The sequence below is a fragment of the Squalius cephalus genome (assembly GCF_949319135.1).
Source record: "Squalius cephalus genome assembly, chromosome: 16".
NCBI lineage: Eukaryota > Metazoa > Chordata > Actinopteri > Cypriniformes > Leuciscidae > Squalius > Squalius cephalus.
Genome location: NC_137137.1, coordinates 21,560,739 through 21,581,289, shown reverse-complemented (window position 1 = coordinate 21,581,289; position 20,551 = coordinate 21,560,739). Strand labels below are relative to the sequence as shown.

Here is a 20,551-nt window from a genome sequence, read left to right as displayed (position 1 = left end):
AAGTTTATACTCTTCTTATTTTTAAGCAAATACTTTTAAAACAGGCGCTACAGCGTTGGCTGTTGTCTACTGGCTAGCGGGAGTGTCTCGTGTTGTAAATACAATGACGCTGGTAGTGATGATTCTGTCTGACCAATCAGTGATCTGCAGTGTTTTCACGTCACATTTTAGTATCGGTACGGTACGCTTGGAACCTCAACAGAGGTGGTAGCCTACCATTTAAAGCGAGCCGAAGCGAGCCGTACCGTACCATACCATGCAGTGGAAATGCGCCATAAGTGAGCCGTACCGAACCGAGCCGTACCGTACCATGCAGTGGAAAAGCGCCGAAGCGTGCCGTACCGAACCGAGCCGTACCGTACCATGCAGTGGAAAAGCGCCAATAGATTAGGTCAGCCGGAACTGGGAACACTTCCCATAAATCCTGATGTACTCGTTACATCATAAGAAGAATGGCATCTATGCTAATACTAGTCTCTCTGTTTATCCCAAGGTTTACCGCAGTCCGTCGGACTCTCTTACACACAGTTCACACACACACACACACACACACACACACACACACACACACACACATACTGGTTTCCATGCTGAATGGGGACCAACTTTATGATCATCACTTGTGGGGACCACCCTTTCTAAAGGTTCTAGAGGTAAGAAAAAAATTAGGGATACTTACCATAGCTTTGATAACTTATACACGCCTTCAGATATCTGAATTGATGAAGTAATGATTTGACCATGCGTTATGGGGACTTTTGAAAAATCGAGTTGACATGTCTTATAGGGACCAACTTTGCATAATATTTGCATAATTCACACAACCTCCCATTAGATTTGTGGGGACCTAATTTGCATAATTCACACAACCTCCTATTTGATTTGTGGGGACTTAATTTGCATAATTCACACAACTTCCCCTTTTGATTTGTGGGGACCTAGATAGAACAAGAAATATATTACTAATGACAAATAATAGGCATTTATACGAAGTAATTCCTCAGATTGCATTTGTCCATTTGCCCTTAAAAAAAATGGGTTCAATCTACAACCAAGCTTCACTCTTGCATAGAACACCTATGGCCAGTTTCACAGACCAGCCTTAAGATAGTCTCAGACTAAAGTGTGTGTTTAAGCCGTTTTAACTGAAAGCACATCTTAAATTAAGTCCTTTGTGTCCAAGTGCCATTGTTTTGTCTCAAGATGCACACCAGTAATGCTTATTTCTAAGACACGTTTATAAAAGCTACTTAAATGTCCTAACTGAACTAAAGGCCTAATCCTGGTTTAATCTAAATCCTGTCTGTGAAACCAGGCCCTAGTGTTGTGCTTGTAATCATCTCCTCAACATGCAGAATATTTGTTTGGATCGATTGATTGTTCTTACAATTGATTGGAATATTAGTGTGATTGAAGTGGATTATATGTGAATGGAGAACTTTTTCACTGCAACAAAGGACTGCATGCAAGTAATGAATTATTGTCTGGATATTTTCCAACCCATTTCATACCCACAGGTAAAACATTTAAACCTTTCCACTTCAAACTATTCTTTCTATAATTGTAATTTTTTCGGCCAACCTCCCAGCATCAGCTGCTACTCATTCACCTGATACTTATAAAAAATAAAACAAAATCTACTACTAATTGAGCTTCAACACATTTATTCACTACTAATAAATGTAAAACTTTACGGTCTTCAAATCGCGGTTCTTCAGTGCTTCTGGTTCAGCTTTTAAACATTTGTCACAGTCGCTCTTTGCTTGTACAATGAACGATGTGATGAATGTGATGAATCGCTTCATGTGCCTTTCCACCGCCTGCACCTCTGTCTGCTGCCAGGGTGTCTTCTGGGTACTTTTACCTAAAAGTGGACAGAAAAAACAATTGAAATGATAAAGTGTGTGCTGGAATTCCAATCCGAAGTTCTGAATCCTATTATCAGTATTTATTAGGTCTGGTTATTACAGTTTTTCTCAGTCGCTTTGGTGCATTTCTCACATCACTATTTACATTTGCACAACAGTTAAAGCAGTTCTCAGAACAATTAGTACAAACTGCAAAACCTAGTTGATAACCTGCAAAAGCGTATCACTTGCTCAAAATGGATAGCTCATTCCTCAAAAGCAAGTATTCATGTCAATGAAAGTGTCAGTGTCATCAAGATGAAAAGTCCTGACACCATTGTTTATGAACAAGATAGTCAAATGGCTTGGTTATGTTTTCATTATGATAGTTTATTCTGTAAATGTTTTCCATTGCAAAAAAGTCAGATCTTGGTAACACTACCTGTACATGCTCAAGATAGCACTATATACTATTTGAACAGCCATTTGAAAAATACAGTAAAGTTACACATTACTGTATTTAGTGAGGTAACAGAGTACAAGACACTGAATATGTATGTTTCACATTTTTACTGCATATGCTCTTTGCAATTCTAATTTGTTCACAGCATTGTGCAAATGAAATAAATACAGCTATGCATAGAGCTATGCACAACTGTAAACAATATTGCAGTACATATTGGAACTGAACATACAACATACAGTACATAGTACTGTAATCATTCATGCACATCCAGATGTTCCTCATCAGTGAAAGCTGAGATTCACCTGAGAGAAATTATTCAATTTAGGAGGCATTTTCAGAAAAATAATAATAATAATAATAATAATAATAATAATAATTTAAAAAAAAGTGTAAAATTTGCTTGACAGATTGATAACTAGTTCAACATTTTTGTATGTAATGACTCAAGCAATGAAATGAGGACTATTAGTTTTATATGGAATGACTATTCAGCATTCACAAGTATAGTTAATTTTGACTGACATGACAAGCAAATGATAATGTTATATAACAGCAGAGAGTTGTATGAAAGCAATAGATGCATGTCCAAAAGCATTTGCAGTTTGTTGGAAGGAATGAGAAACTGCTACTATGATGTGCACAAATGACTAAATGTTGTGGAGGTTGAACTAACTGTTGTGCAAATGTAAATAGTGATGTGAGAAATGCACCAAAGCGACTATTATTATTATTATTATTTATTAGGTCTTTTATTATTATTATTTATTAGGTCTTTTATTAGTCGGTTAGTCGCAGGACATACAGGCGCCGGCGCGATCATTTAACTTTCAATACTCTTATCTGTATGAATAAAAGGACAGAGTAATGCAAACTGTAAAGGTTCAACTCTTATTTCTGTAAACTCACAATAACTACAAAATGTTGTGCTTTGTAAAATAATGAAAACAATCAGGATGTGCTTTCTGCTGTCTCAGTGAACTTGAGCATCACAGAAATGAGCCGAAACTCAGCGTATACTCGCCTCACACCAGGGTGGGAATTATACCGCGGCCACGGCCGCCGTTGCCCTAAACTTTGGCCTTCATGCCCCGTGAAAAAAAAATCATCGTACGGCCACAGTGGCCTGTGTGCCCTGGCCCTGTCCAAGTTCCATGTATAAAGCAGAGCATGTGAGCGGAGTGGAGCGGGAGCGAGCGGGGAGCGCGAGCGGGCGGATCTTGGACAGAGCGCAGAGCGGCAATTTCAAAAGGACAGAGCGTCGCCCTATTTCCCGCTCCAGTTTCGCTCCGCTCACACCACGAGTCTGAAGCATGCTTAGTCAAGCCTGACCCTGAATCCATCTGTCTTGCACAGTCATCAACAGTAGACTATTTTCAGTCAAAACTCAGCTCAATAATGGAGTTCAAAAACTCCAAACCATTATGTAGCCTACTATTAATAAGTCGCTCCGGAGTATAAATCGCAACAGTCAAAAAATGCGCCATGAAGAAGAAAAAACACATACAGTATAGGCCTAGCCTAAGTCGCACTGGACTATAAGTCGCATTTATTTAGAAATTTATTTCACAAAAAAAAAAAAACACAATGTTACAGACAAGTATAGCCTACTTGCCTCACAGACCTGAGACATATATATAAAGCTTGAAATGTCTACTTTTAAACAGAACAATTCAAAACGAAAGAAAACAGACTTCTCTCTTATGTAATCCGTATGAAATGTGCAATTCTCTCTGGCGCGTTCACTACTGCGAAGATCGCGAGTCAGCATCTTTCCAGCCGACACAGACATAAAAAAAATAAAAAACTGGTTTATTAGTAAACAATTAAAATGTCTCCTGCTATATTTTACATATTCATAATCATTAATTTTGCCGGTTCGTTGTGACAGCTTTTAGGTGCTTTATTGGCAGCAGCGCCACCCTTACATCGCATCAGCACCGAAAACATAGAGATTCTTTTCTTTTGGGGGCATTTTGTTTGTGTTCAGACTTTCTCAGTTGTTTTTAGGCGCGATGTTAGAGGATGCTGCTAATAAAGTTGCTAGTAGGCCCACACATTGGATTCACGTTTATTATTATAGGCTAAAAAAAATACCCCAGGTTTTATGCCGTTCGTATCATTTTATTTTGTTGTATTTATCCGCCACACCTTTAAGGCCGGTCCGTGAAAATATTGTCTGATATTAAACCGATCTGTGGCGCAAAAAAGCTTGGGGACCGCTACAAGTGATATACATGTAGATTTTTTTCCTTTTTTGGAGCGAGCGGGGGGCGATTTGAGTGGAGCGCGAAGCAAACTGCGTTGAGCGCTGAGCAATAATGATTGTGAGGGTGTATACCTTCTGGATGGAATGGTTCTCTCTCTCACACTCACATGATATAGAGGACTGAATGAATATTTTGAATGCTTTTATTGGCATTTGTGTTGTTTCTGAATGCTTTTATTGGCATTTATGTTGTTTCTATTGTTGTGTGAGGGTGTATACCTTCTGGATGTAATGGCGCTCTCTCTCTCTCTCTCATTAAAAAATGTTTTTTTTTATTAAAAAAGTCATAATCCATGTCTTATTCCAAATTAGGATGTTATGGTATCAATCTGAATGGGAAAACCATCGAATTGTACTCAATGGCCTTTGTGCCCTGTCATATGGCCTTGGTGCCCCTAAAAAAAAAAGAAAAGGTGGAGGCCAAATGGCCTTGCCCCTAAAATTACATAATTCCCACCCTGCCTCACACACACACACACGTGAGAAATATATCTATAGAAAGCTTGAAATGTCTGCTTTTAAACGAATCAATTCAAGTGGAAAATAAATACTCAGATTATGTAATCCGTATGAAATGCGAGTCACTGCGGAGATGACGAGTCTGTATCATCGACTTAATCTCTGCAGCCGAGAATATCAATAAATTATTACAATGTTTGTTTAGACAGTCTCCTTCTGACACAAGACACACTCAATCATTATTTTTGCCGGTGCGCTGCGGAACTTTAAGTGTGCGCTTGATCGCTAATTAGGCTATGTATTATATAGGCAATTAAAGGCTCATTATTATGAGTTATGGCTTATTAATATAAAAATGCGATTAGTTGACTAATAGCTTAATGAACGACTACTAGTCGACTAGAAAAAAAAAAAACTTTAGTCGAGGGCAGCCCTAGTATTTATGTCAGCATCTATATTGCAAGAGAAATTAATTTGCACTCTACCTATAAATAGAATTACACTGTCAATCAAACAGTGATTTTTACATTCAGTCACTTGGCCTGAAATGATCATTGGAGAAAAGGAAAATATATTAGGATCAATGTCTTGGCTGCAAGTTATTTTTATGCATCCATCCACTCAAACTGCTCCAGGGGTTAGGCTAGTTATTACTGATTCGGTGTTTTCATTTTTAGAACAGCTACAGTTCCTACTAGTGCCACAAAACACCTAGTAGATTCTAGCATCAACCAAGTAACCCTCTAAACAACTACAGATGGGTTCCTGAGCAACATGACTGTCAATCTCCCTCGGACTGGGGCTCCATGCAAGATCTCACCTCGTGGGGTCTCAATGATCCTAAGAAAGGTGAGAAATCAGCCCAGAACTACACGGGAGGAGCTGGTCAATGACCTAAAAAGAGCTGTGACCACCGTTTCCAAGGTTACTGTTGGTAATACACTAAGACGTCATGGTTTGAAATCATGCATGGCACGGAAGGTTCCCCTGCTTAAACCAGCACATGTCAAGGCCCGTCTTAAGTTTGCCAATGACCATTTGGATGATCCAGAGGAGTCATGGGAGAAAGTCATGTGATCAGATGAGACCAAAATAGAACTTTTTGGTCATAATTCCACTAAACGTGTTTGGAGGAAGAAGAATGATGAGTACCATCCCAAGAACACCATCCCTACTGTGAAGCATGGGGGTGGTAGCATCATGCTTTGGGGGTGTTTTTCTGCACATGGGACAGGGCGACTGCACTGTATTAAGGAGAGGATGACTGGGGCCATGTATTGCGAGATTTTGGGGAACAACCTCCTTCCCTCAGTTATGTAGTCAAATGATATGTAGATGAGGATCTGCATAGTAAAACTAGGCGTCGTAAGCTCCACATATGGTTATTTCGGGTGGAGATGCATGTACGCACAATCTTCCGCTGACTGGGATTTATAAAGTGAATTCTGCGCAGGTTCTGGCGTACGCACGGTTTTATAAGTCTGAATATTTTTTTGCGTACGCCATTTTTGGCTTTCGGGCGCACGTACACTTTTAGTAAGGTTCCTACGCACAGTTTTATAAATGAGGCCCCTGGTCTGAGATCTGGGTGTTAAAGTGCTCCTAAAGGGTCTAATTTAGTCTAAGAAATGTGTAAAGAGTTCACCTTTGGAAGAAGGCCTCACAGCACTGGCTCCTGTAGGCATCTCTTCATCTGATGGTGGTCTGGGTCTCTTGGGTGGTGGCGGCATGTCATTCCTCTTGGTAGGAGGAAGTGCCACCTCTGCTGATGGTTCTATGGAAAATAATCAAAGTTCAACATTTTCAGAAAGATACAATTTAAATGTACTATAGAATGCTGACAATACACTGTTATTTGTCACACTTATGCACTAATTATTTAAAATCATTAAAGTACAATAAACCCTAAACCTGTGCAATTGTTCATTATTGCAAGTATAATTGAACTACATCTTTCCAGCAGACATTTAATCAAATATAAGTGCAAGTAAATTGAGTATAACCATTTTATTTCATGTCTTAATCATCTGACATGATTCGTTTTGTGCCATGACACAACCAACACGAGAAGAGAGCAGATCAGCTAGTGTTTTATGAAAAATGAAAAATGTACAAGTTTCTCCTATGAAATATATTTTTTATGGTAGTAAACTCACAAAAAAATATTCACTCCAGAATGAATGTTTAGTGTAATTTAGTTGAAGAATAGCTTGGAGGCATTTGATTCATTACACAATGAGCCGTTTCGTCAAAAAAAACAACATTTGTTCAGCATACTAAAGCATCTTCTTTAATGTTGGCTATGATGTTAGAACAATATTTTTGTCTGTCAGGTCTTCACAAGTTACGTGACTGAAAATTATGAATAACTGCAAAATGTAATAGTGTATTTTGACAGTAATACAAACCGTCAACAGTAGATGAACAGTGTCCCTCTTGTATGCTCCCGTCTTCCTCATCACAGTCAATAACGTTTCTGTGGAAGTTCAAAGTACAGCTTAACAATGGTATATAATGGATCATAAACACCTGGTATACGAATAGATGGTAGGGGTGTAACGGTTCACAAAATTTACGTTTCAGTTCAATACGATACACTTGTGTCACGGTTCGGTACGTTTTTGATACAGCAAAAAGAAAAAAAATGCCAGAGTAATTTCCTTGATTTAATTTTTTTATTCTTTTTTTTATTAAAACTAACATCATAAAGTATGATTTTTTTTTACTTTGAGCAATTCTGGAGCTATAATTGACTCTTCTTAGGAGCATATAAAACAAAACGCTCCTTGGAAAAAGTGAAATGTAATATTGTAGTAGTTATAAACAAAGGTTTATTTTAGTTCAGATTAACATTTGAGGGCAGCAATTGTATTTACAATGTCAAGTCAAGTCATCTTCATTTATATAGCGCTTTTAACAATGTAGATTGTCTCAAAGCAGCTTTACAGAGATAAGCTTATAATTTAAGGTAACAGAGATTGTTTCGGCTTTACAGCAGAGTTAAGTTATTTCCATCTAAAGTTAGTTTTGATTGATTTGCTTCCGTCGCAACGATCAAGCAATGTAGCCGCTAAGACGACACCATTCCCTCTACACAGACTTTAAACGCGAACCTGTGAGAAACGCTGATGGCGTTCACATGCGCATTTAGAATGGGTTCTATAGTTATGTGCGTTTGAATATACGCAGGTTTGGAATTCCCTACAAGCCAAGCCTAAACAAAGTACTTGTCTTTCCTTATAAATTTTGATAAAGAATTTTATTTTATTTTGTTGCTTTGGGGTAGGAACGCGAAACGAACAACGCCTTTCCCGACAACGCCTTATCTGTAGAGTGGTAGTGGGATCCTCCATAGGGAGAGACTAGTTGGCACTTCAGCACTGCGTTGTCATCGGTCCAGGCGAAAGTCATTCGTCAGATCTGGATACGGCCTGGATCCGGCAGGCTGCAGGAAAACCTCGGGATAAACACAGACACTAAAATTAGCGTAGATGCCATTCTTCTCATGATGTAACGAGTACATCAGGATTTTTGGGAAGTGTTCCCGAAAGCTAGGTCAAAGAGATGTGTCTTTAGTCTAGCTTTGAACTGACAGAGTGTGTCTGCTTCCCGGACAATGGTAGGAAGACTGTTCCAGAGTTTTGGTGCTAAATAGGAAAAGGATCTACCGCCAGCAGTCGATTTTGATATTCTAGGTATTAGTAACTGGCCGGAATTTTGAGATCGCAATAGACGTGACGGACTATAATGCGTTAAGAGCTCGCTCAAGTACTGCGGAGCTAAACCATTTAGTGCTTTGTAAGTGATCAGCAATATTTTAAAATTTATGCGATGTTTAATAGGGAGCCAATGCAGTTTTGACAGAACCGGGCTAATATGGTCATACTTCCTGGTTCTAGTAAGAACTCGAGCTGCTGCGTTTTGGACCAGCTGTAGTTTGTTTATTAAGCGTGCAGGACAACCACCCAGTAGAGCATTACAATAATCTAGCCTTGAGGTCATGAACGCATGAACTAATTGTTCCGCATTTGTCAATGAGAGCATATGGTGTAATTTAGATATATTTTTAAATGGAAAAATGCAGTTTTACAGATACTAGACACGTGACTTTCAAATGAAAGATTGGTATCAAAGAGCACACCCAGGTTCCTAACCGACGACGAAGACTTAACAGAGCAGCCATCAAGTGTTAGACAGTATTCTAGGTTATTACGTGAGGAAGTTTTTTGTCCAATAATTAGAAACTCTGTTTTTTCAGAATTTAGAAGTAGGAAATTACGAGTCATCCAATTTTTTTATATCCGCTATGCATTCCGTTCATTTTGTGAATTGATAAGTTTCGTTAGGTTTTGAAGAAATATAGAGCTGAGTATCATCGGCATAACAGTGAAAGCTAATGCCATGTTTCCTAATGATTTCTCCTAATGGTAGCATGTACAGAGTGAACAGCAGCGGTCCTAGTACTGAGCCTTGTGGTACGCCATACTGAACTTGTGATCGATGAGACATCTCATCATTTACTGCTACAAACTGATAACGGTCAGATAAGTATGATTTAAACCATGCTAGTGCATTTCCACTAATGCCAACATAATGTTCTAATCTATTTAAAAGAACGTTGTGGTCAATGGTGTCAAATGCAGCACTAAGATCGAGTAACACTAATAGAGAGATACAACCACGATCGGATGATAAGAGCAAATCATTTGTGACTCTAACGAGAGCTGTCTCGGTACTATGGTACGGTCTAAATCCTGAATGGAAATCCTCGCAGAGATCATTTCTTTCAAGAAAGGAACACAGTTGTGAGGATACTGCCTTTTCTAATATCTTTGACAGAAAAGGTAGATTCGAGATCGGCCTATAATTGACTAATTCTGTAGGATCAAGTTGCGTTTTTTTAACAAGCGGTTTAATCATAGCCAGCTTAAAGGTTTTTGGTACGTATCCTAGAGACAAAGACGAATTAATGATATTAAGAAGAGGATCTATGACCTCTGGAAGTATTTCTTTCAGTAGCTTAGTTGGTATAGGGTCTAACATACATGTTGTAGATTTAGATGATTTAATGAGTTTAGTAAATTCTTCCTCTCCTATATCAACGAATTAATCCAATTTTTCCTCAGGGAGACTACAATGCACTGCCTGATGCGATACTGTAGTAGACGGTTGCATAGTTATAATTTTGTCCCTGATATTATCAATCTTATAAGTGAAGAAGTTCATAAAATCATTACTGCTGTGTTGCTTGGAAACTTCGGTGCTTGAAGCTTTATTTTTCGTTAGTTTAGCCACCGTTTCAAATAAATACCTAGGATTATGTTTATTTTCTTCTAATAGGGTTGAAAAATAAGCAGATCTAGCAGCTTTTAAAGCCTCTCTGTAAGTAATTGAGCTCTCCTTCCATGAAATGCGAAATACCTCTAGTTTTGTTTTCTTCCAGTTGCGCTCCATTTTTCTGGCTGCTCTCTTAAGGGCCTGAGTGTGCTCGTTGTACCACGGCGTTGGACTATTTTCTTTAATCTTCTTTAAGCGCAACGGAGCAACTGTGTCTAAAGTGCTGGAAAAGAGAGAGTTAAACATTTCTGTTGTAATATCGAGTTTATTTTAATGTCAAAATAAAACCAACGTAATGTTACTTGAAGGCATTATAGCCTACTATTCCTGCCAAACTTCCATGGTTGCAGTTAGTGTTACTACAGTAAATCCATGGTAAATCCATCTGTGGACACCGGATAGTTCATTTATGGCACAATGTTTCTCCTGGTTTCCACGTCAGAGCTGTTTGAACCGTTAATAACGGAGAAATGTGAATGTTTCTCACAAGATCTCTCAGCGATGTTATTACTTCTGTGGCGAATTCAAATGATTTCTTTACTGGATCTCTTATTAGCGCTGTGTAGTAACAGTGTCGTATGATCATGATCAGCTTGCGCTGCACTGGTCCAAACTGATAAACGGTCCGTCAACCACACAATAACGAGCAGTTTCGTTCCGCTTGCATTACGTTTGCCATTTGACGTTGGACAATGTTGTGGTCGCGCCGGCGTCTCTTACATAACGAGAGCGCTTGCCACACGCGACCCGCCTACATTTGAAATAACGAAATTTTGGTCGGCAGGAAAAATGGTCCAACGAACCGTTCGGTTTGAAAATGCGTACCGAACACAGAACCGAAAGCATCGTACCAAACAGTTCAATACGAATACGTGTATCGTTACACCCCTAATAGATGGTAAACAGAAAATCAAACAGAAAATCAAACAAAAGTCAAATAAAATACCACACCATCAGGATCTATCCCAATTTCATCCAAGTTCTTGCCATGGAACTCAGCTAATCTTCCTTGCTCAAGAGCCATTAGAACTTTGCTGATCTTGGCAAGTTGCAGGGTCTTCTCAGGGAGTCGATAGAACTCATGATGGATTCTTATGTCGTGTCCAAGAAAGTTTGCCAGCTGGTCCATCTCGGTGTCAGTCATATTCAGCACTGTTGAAAGGGTTGCGGCATGCTTTCGCAGTCTTGTAGATGTCAGTGACTTGGGACACTTTGCGTCACACACCTTTGCAAAGCCACGGAGGCAGTCTGACCCTCGAAAATATGTCATGGCTTCTGGTCTTGCAAACATATAGGAATTGTCTTTCAGAACCCCACAAGCCTCTCTCTGCTTAACAAGGAGTTCTAAGGCACATAGCATTTTTGAAGTCAGAAGAATTGGAACTGGTCGACCACGCTTCCCCCTTGCGATAACCCTTGTGAAGTGTCTGCAGAGATTGTTTTCCACTTCAGAGAGTGCCCAGTCCACATCCTCATGTGGATCAGAAGTGTCTCTTGATAGAAATGCAGACAAAGGCATGCTCGAAACCACTCCTTCCCTGCGCCGGTTAAAGAGAATCATCTGGGCTAGACACACCTTTGCCAGAAAAAAAAACAATTATTCCTGTCCAGCAAACCTTGCTCACACACACATCTTGATTAAAACCAGCTTCATGAGGACCTTTCACACACAACGTTATATTTCCTTATGGGGACTAGTTTCATCATATTCAACACACAAGTTTGAACTCAAACACTGACTGAAAGTGTGTTGTGGGGACGTCGTGAGTGTCCATTTTAAAGCAACAATTAACCTAGAAAATAAATCCCTGTGAAGGATAAAACTGGCCCTAAATACTCCACTAGCACTAAACTACAGGACACATGTCGTTACATGGTTTAATGTACTAATTTACACCAGATACGCATCAAAATATGCCTAAAAATCACTAAACCATGACAAAGAGAGACAGTAGACCTAAATCTTTAGTGATGAATGTGAACGTACCTGTTGAGGAGAGTTGATCTGAGCAGATTCATCATCCATCTGAGTCTCTGACTGGAGAGAAGGATCAGAAGCACTCGCTGCGCTGGTTTTAATGGCAACGCTGGTTATCTGTAAGAGACAACATTCATAATGACAAGATATTAGAACATGGAAACACAAGAGAGAAATCTGAAGCAGATACCACATGATTTCAGAGAAATAGACAAATCAACTTCATCTAAAACATTTATTCCTGTCCAGTCAACCCCTGTCTGCGCTCACACACATCTGGATAAAACCCGGCTTCATGGGGACCTTTCACACACCTTCATGGGGACCTTTCACACACAATGTTATAGTTCCTTATGGGGACTAGTTTCATCAAATTCAACACATGAGTTTGAACTCAAACACTGACTGAAAGTGTGTTGTGGGGACGTCGTGAGTGTCCATTTTAAAGCAACAATTAACCTAGAAAATAATTCCCTGTGAAGGATAAAACTGGCCCTAAATACTCCACTAGCACTAAACTACAGGACACATGTCGTTACACGGTTTAATGTACTAATTTACACCAGATACGCATCAAAATATGCCTAAAAATCACTAAACCATGACAAAGAGAGACAGTAGACCTAAATCTTTAGTGATGAATGTGAACGTACCTGTTGAGGAGAGTTGATCTGAGCAGATTCATCATCCATCTGAGTCTCTGACTGGAGAGAAGGATCAGAAGCACTCGCTGCGCTGGTTTTAATGGCAACGCTGGTTATCTGTAAGAGACAACATTCATAATGACAAGATATTAGAACATGGAAACACAAGAGAAAAATTTGAAGCAGATACCACATGATTTTATAAAAAGAGACAAATCAACTTCATCTAAAACATTTATTCCTGTCCAGTCAACCCCTGTCTGCGCTCACGCACATCTGGATAAAACCCGGCTTCATGGGGACCTTTCACACACCTTCATGGGGACCTTTCACACACAATGTCATAGTTCCTTATGGGGACTAGTTTCATCAAATTCAACACATGAGTTTGAACTCAAACACTGACTGAAAGTGTGTTGTGGGGACGTCGTGAGTGTCCATTTTAAAGCAACAATTAACCTAGAAAATAATTCCCTGTGAAGGATAAAACTGGCCCTAAATACTCCACTAGCACTAAACTACAGGACACATGTCGTTACACGGTTTAATGTACTAATTTACACCAGATACGCATCAAAATATGCCTAAAAATCACTAAACCATGACAAAGAGAGACAGTAGACCTAAATCTTTAGTGATGAATGTGAACGTACCTGTTGAGGAGAGTTGATCTGAGCAGATTCATCATCCATCTGAGTCTCTGACTGGAGAGAAGGATCAGAAGCACTCGCTGCGCTGGTTTTAATGGCAACGCTGGTTATCTGTAAGAGACAACATTCATAATGACAAGATATTAGAACATGGAAACACAAGAGAGAAATCTGAAGCAGATACCACATGATTTCAGAGAAATAGACAAATCAACTTCATCTAAAACATTTATTCCTGTCTAGTCAACCCCTGTCTGCGCTCACACACATCTGGATAAAACCCGGCTTCATGGGGACCTTTCACACACCTTCATGGGGACCTTTCACACACAATGTCATAGTTCCTTATGGGGACTAGTTTCATCAAATTCAACACATGAGTTTGAACTCAAACACTGACTGAAAGTGTGTTGTGGGGACGTCGTGAGTGTCCATTTTAAAGCAACAATTAACCTAGAAAATAATTCCCTGTGAAGGATAAAACTGGCCCTAAATACTCCACTAGCACTAAACTACAGGACACATGTCGTTACACGGTTTAATGTACTAATTTACACCAGATACGCATCAAAATATGCCTAAAAATCACTAAACCATGACAAAGAGAGACAGTAGACCTAAATCTTTAGTGATGAATGTGAACGTACCTGTTGAGGAGAGTTGATCTGAGCAGATTCATCATCCATCTGAGTCTCTGACTGGAGAGAAGGATCAGAAGCACTCGCTGCGCTGGTTTTAATGGCAACGCTGGTTATCTGTAAGAGACAACATTCATAATGACAAGATATTAGAACATGGAAACACAAGAGAGAAATCTGAAGCAGATACCACATGATTTCAGAGAAATAGACAAATCAACTTCATCTAAAACATTTATTCCTGTCTAGTCAACCCCTGTCTGCGCTCACACACATCTGGATAAAACCCGGCTTCATGGGGACCTTTCACACACCTTCATGGGGACCTTTCACACACAATGTTATAGTTCCTTATGGGGACTAGTTTCATCAAATTCAACACATGAGTTTGAACTCAAACACTGACTGAAAGTGTGTTGTGGGGACGTCGTGAGTGTCCATTTTAAAGCAACAATTAACCTAGAAAATAAATCCTTATGAAGGATAAAACTGGCCCTAAATACTCCACTAGCACTAAACTACAGGACACATGTCGTTACACGGTTTAATGTACTAATTTACACCAGATACGCATCAAAATATGCCTAAAAATCACTAAACCATGACAAAGAGAGACAGTAGACCTAAATCTTTAGTGATGAATGTGAACGTACCTGTTGAGGAGAGTTGATCTGAGCAGATTCATCATCCATCTGAGTCTCTGACTGGAGAGAAGGATCAGAAGCACTCGCTGCGCTGGTTTTAATGGCAACGCTGGTTATCTGTAAGAGACAACATTCATAATGACAAGATATTAGAACATGGAAACACAAGAGAGAAATTTGAAGCAGATACCACATGATTTTATAGAAAGAGACAAATCAACTTCATCTAAAACATTTATTCCTGTCCAGTCAACCCCTGTCTGCGCTCACACACATCTGGATAAAACCCGGCTTCATGGGGACCTGTCACACACCTTCATGGGGACCTTTCACACACAACGTTATAGTTCCTTATGGGGACTAGTTTCACCAAATTCAACACATGAGTTTGAACTCAAACACTGACTGAAAGTGTGTTGTGGGGACTTCGTGAGTGTCCATTTTAAAGCAACAATTAACCTAGAAAATAATTCCCTGTGAAGGATAAAACTGGCCCTAAATACTCCACTAGCACTAAACTACAGGACACATGTCGTTACACGGTTTAATGTACTAATTTACACCAGATACGCATCAAAATATGCCTAAAAATCACTAAACCATGACAAAGAGAGACAGTAGACCTAAATCTTTAGTGATGAATGTGAACGTACCTGTTGAGGAGAGTTGATCTGAGCAGATTCATCATCCATCTGAGTCTCTGACTGGAGAGAAGGATCAGAAGCACTCGCTGCACTGGTTTTAATGGCAACGCTGGTTATCTGTAAGAGACAACATTCATAATGACAAGATATTAGAACATGGAAACACAAGAGAGAAATCTGAAGCAGATACCACAGGATTTCAGAGAAATAGACAAATCAACTTCATCTAAAACATTTATTCCTGTCCAGTCAACCCCTGTCTGCGCTCACACACATCTGGATAAAACCCGGCTTCATGGGGACCTTTCACACACCTTCATGGGGACCTTTCACACACCACGTTATAGTTCCTTATGGGGACTAGTTTCATCAAATTCAACACACAAGTTTTAAGTCAAACACTGACTGAAAGTGTGTTGTGGGGACGTCGTGACTGTCCATTTTAAAGCAACAATTAATCCAGAAAAAAATCCCTGTGAAGGATAAAACTGGCCCTAAATACTCCACTAGCACTAACCTACTGGACACATGTCGTTACACGGTTTAATTTACTAATTTACACCAGATACGCATCAAAATATGCTTAAAAATCACTAAACCATGACAAAGAGAGACAGTAGACCTAAATCTTTAGTGATGAATGTAGGGATGCACCGATCCGATACTCAGTATCGGAATCGGCTCCGATACTGCCATTTTTGGCGGATCGGGTATCGGTCAGACAAGGCCGATCCAAATCCGATATTGTGCGTATACTATTCAGTGTTATTGTTAAGCCCCACAAACATTATAAAGCACCATAAGTTTTCGTGCACAATATTTTAAGTGTTCTGAAGCCATTATACAGTATAATGTGAGATATAAATTAATATTTAAGTGTTAAATTCAAGATCACGTAAACGTTTCCCTCAGCTGCGGCTGTCAATCATTCTTCATTCAGCACTCAAACAGCGCGTCGCGTCCGGTTATGACAGAACACACGATGAAACTCTCTCCAAGATGATTCAATGTTACTATTATTATACTTGATCTGTAGATAAAGGTCTATGGTTTCACATAAAACAACTTTATCTTGCTGGACTTTATTGCTGTACCTTAATCATGTTACTTTCCACCGGGTGTCTGTTAGATCACAACAGTAGAGTAAAGTCAGGTACTATTTGTTCTTCACGCGCACAGTAACTGAAATTTAAAAGAAAATGCTGAATAGACTATTGCATAGATAGATACTGTATAATACACTATGCATCATATGTATTTTCTTTGTGCTTTAAACTTTTCAATGCGGACTCGACGCGCTGCGCGCTGTGACTCATGTTGCTTCAAGAGCATCATTCTGCGCTCGGGATGCGCATAAGCGCTGTGGGCCACACTGTATTGGAGCCTTTCATATCGTAATACAGGGACGCAATGAAAGATTATTAATAGCCGTTCTTGTCCTGTCCTATCTATTATGTTGCTACCTTATTAAACAGCTGTGCTATACATTTAAAAAATGTCTCAATTTTATAGTAGGATATAAAATAATTGCTATTTTTATCTTGTTTTTCATGAATGTATTTTACAACAATACAAAGAGCAATGTGTAAAGTTTTACCAGATTTAGTGTTACACTTATTGTCTCTAATTTGTTCTCCACTAAACATTTTTTTCACAAAATGTTCAGATTTTATACAATTAATTGTGCACTCGTGATTTTTCTAGACTAAATTTTATTGCTGAATTATCCACTAATCTAGTTTATAATAGCATTTATGTCAGATTATGATCATATATTTTTTGTTGGTGTTTTTCTTTTTTTTCAGTTCTTATCAGTTTAACACAGAGTAATAGAAATTCTACTTGATAAAAAAAAAACTGCGCTGGTATCGGTACGGATCGGTATCGGCCGATACTCAGAATTTTTGGTATCGGATCGGTTCTGAAAAAATGGTATCGTTGCATCCCTAGATGAATGTGAACGTACCTGTTGAGGAGAGTTGATCTGAGCAGATTCATCATCCATCTGAGTCTCTGACTGGAGAGAAGGATCAGAAGCACTCGCTGCACTGGTTTTAATGGCAACGCTGGTTATCTGTAAGAGACAACATTCATAATGACAAGATATTAGAACATGGAAACACAAGAGATAAATCTGAAGCAGATACCACATGATTTCAGAATTAAAAAAAAAAAAAAAAAATACAAAAACATTTACAATTAAAACATGTCTTCATTTTACATAGTTAATCTTTAGTTTATTTTTGTGATTACATTTCACCCATAAGTTGCAATAAGGCCATTGCATGCCACACATAACTTGCAGAAAGAAAAGTGGCCTAAGACTGTACCACCTCACTCTTTAAATGTATAAATTTTAGGGGTGGGGTAGAAACACTGACCTAAAACGTAACTTAACTTATCATTTATAGACATGATTAGATTCATAGATTTCTAATAGATTCAAATTATAATCTATTCAACCAACAACTTGCTTAACATGTTGCAACAATGATATATTCTGTACACAGTGTGCTTTGCAACATACTTGTGTTCTCCAAGGGTAGTCTTCTCCTCCATAATCATAGGCAATTTCTTCTCCTTCTTTAATGTCATCCAGGGCAAACAGACAAAGGTGAGGCTTTCCATTGACGTCAGTTTTCTTCATCTTACAATTTGGATATTTGTGGTCATCAATAACGATCCGCCGAAACGATCCATCTTCTCTTGAGGCATCAATACTTAAATATGAAAGCATGAGAAAAGGATGAATACAAGTATTACAATATACCACCCCAAATCAGTGTCTTTTTTTACTATAGTTTAGCACAGGGTTTCTCAAACTCAGTCCTGGAGGGCCACTGTCCTGCACAGTTTAGCTCCAAAACTGATCAAACACACCTAGCTGTGAGTTTCTAGTGATCCTGAAGACATTGATTAGTTTGCTCAGGTGTGTTTGATCAGGGTTGGAGCTAAACTGTGCAGGACAGTGGCCCTGCAGGACTGAGTTTGAGAGACCCTGGTTTAGCATAAGGAATATGGTGCAACTTGACTTCTTACCACCATGTTTTCCCTCGCCAAATGAAATCAAACATAAATGCAGCACAGGATGCGTGGTAACATGTTCTTCTTCTCTGCAGCTCTGCATCATTTATCATATCTCCCCTGTACTCAAAATCACCTTTGCAAAAGGCACCCTTTGCGAATAGACCACGTCCTGCAAAATACAGAATTTTTTTTTTTTCACCAAAAATAAAATCTTATAGATAAAGGATGCCAAATACACAAAAAGACATCAATAGTTGGCAGCAGTATGGTTAGGACATGCATATGATGGTAAATATTAAATGATAAATCACACCACCTTACCTTTCACTGGATTGATATACTTCACATCTAATTTGAATGTTTTGTCAGTCTTCGAAACAACATGATGCATGGCATCCTTAAGGGGGCTGATTCGTGGTGGCATTTCAAACTGAGAGAAAAAAAATTGTAATAAATAATAGTGTGAAAATGGGGAGACATGCAGAATTAAACTAGCATGTTCAATAAGTAGATAAGAATGTTATTGTAATGTAACACTGCATTACAATGATATCGTATGTATCAATGTAAGACAAGAAATCAGAACTCAAGGATATCACATTTATTGACTAACTTACTAGCCTTGAGGGCATAAACTCAACATTTTCACTTAGGCTCTAATCTCTCACAAAACCAACATCTATATAATCCCAGGTAGCCTTGACAATTAACTACTTATTTGGCTCTTAACCTAACTACTCTTTTGAACGATCTCGCCATACAAACCCCAGTTTATTTTAAGTTACTGTCATAATTAAAACAAAGTTTATTCATTTAAAGCTACTTACCATTTCAGTGTTTTTATTTTTGCCTAACGTTACTTAATTGCTCTGTTAACGATATCAATACTAAAAGTCAAACACAAGTGTGATATTCCTCCCCCTCACCCTGTCCTGACAAGTAATAAAACATAACATTACCTTTAATTTAAAGTAGAAAATAATCTACTGTCCAGCACGCGAACTAGACAGAAACAGACTTAATAACCCAATTCCTTCATTAGCAATCAATCAGACTAAACACCTGACGACACTTTTCAGTTGAAATGAAGTACTTAACATTACATTGTATGATTTTGTGATCGCTTATTGGAAAAACACAAAAACACGTCAGGCCACACTTAGCCTCAACAATTAGCACTAACTAGCTAGCAGCTAACGTTAGCCCGCTGCCTAATCTAATTAACCTAACTGGTTTCATACATATGTGCTTAACGTACCTTGAGCTTCACTTTTATCCTCTGCAGAAGTTTAGATCCTTAGTTGGCATCTCCAGTAAATAATCTTCTTCTTTGTCTTCCGTGTACAGTATCAATTTAATACTTATATTTTCAAGTTGTTGTTGAATTCCTTCCTTATGAGGACCCGGAAGTGGGCGGTACTCAACCATAATTGGAAAATGTGTGTGTGGAGAAGTGAGTGCATTACCAGCCAAAAATGTTTGGGGGCGCAGCTGAGCACACACTTCACACACTCACACTACCTCATAATCGTGTGTTATGGGCCAATGCTGAAACTCCGCCCAGCACCTTCAGAATAGTTCCTCTATTCAATTCAATGGGTCATCCTTATGGGGACCTGATTTTTGGTCCCCACAACGCAAGAGGTCCCCATTACGTGACTGTGTAAACAGATTCTTGTCCCCACAACGTGATAAATACCAACTCACACACACACACACACACACACACACACACACACACACACACACAGTACAGTACAGTTCAACTCAAGCCTTGTACAAGAAACTACAAACCAGAAACAAAAAGGCAATTTCCTTTAAACACACTCTGAAAATGAACATCCACTCACTGTAAGGCTGGTGAAATCCCACGCCAAAACACAGAATGAGAAAAGGAGAGGACACAGCATAATAAAGCGAACTGCCCAGCAGTCTATTACAGCCATACATC

The 20,551-nt window shown here is 39.0% G+C and overlaps 1 protein-coding gene across 5 annotated transcripts; it reads right to left on the bottom strand.

Annotated features, from left to right (window-relative positions):
* Window positions 1-1,647: 1,647 nt before the first annotated feature.
* LOC307173578 (uncharacterized protein) lies at window positions 1,648-20,339 on the bottom strand. 5 transcript variants are annotated; one of them, XM_079896790.1, is made up of 15 exons: window positions 19,859-20,339; window positions 18,922-19,030; window positions 18,613-18,769; window positions 18,101-18,293; window positions 17,540-17,647; window positions 15,583-15,690; window positions 14,939-15,046; window positions 14,295-14,402; window positions 13,651-13,758; window positions 13,007-13,114; window positions 12,363-12,470; window positions 11,327-11,951; window positions 7,447-7,514; window positions 6,684-6,812; window positions 1,648-1,864 (listed from the first exon to the last, which is right to left on the bottom strand). In XM_079896790.1, exons 2-14 carry the CDS (start codon window positions 19,022-19,024, stop codon window positions 6,699-6,701), a joined length of 2,016 nt encoding a protein of 671 aa, XP_079752916.1. In that variant the 5' UTR covers window positions 19,025-19,030; window positions 19,859-20,339; the 3' UTR covers window positions 1,648-1,864; window positions 6,684-6,698. The 5 variants fall into 5 exon arrangements, with proteins under 5 accessions (XP_079752916.1, XP_079752915.1, XP_079752917.1 ...); XM_079896789.1 differs by having other exon boundaries at window positions 18,922-20,339; XM_079896791.1 differs by lacking the exon at window positions 12,363-12,470 and having other exon boundaries at window positions 19,859-20,337.
* Window positions 20,340-20,551: the final 212 nt, after the last annotated feature.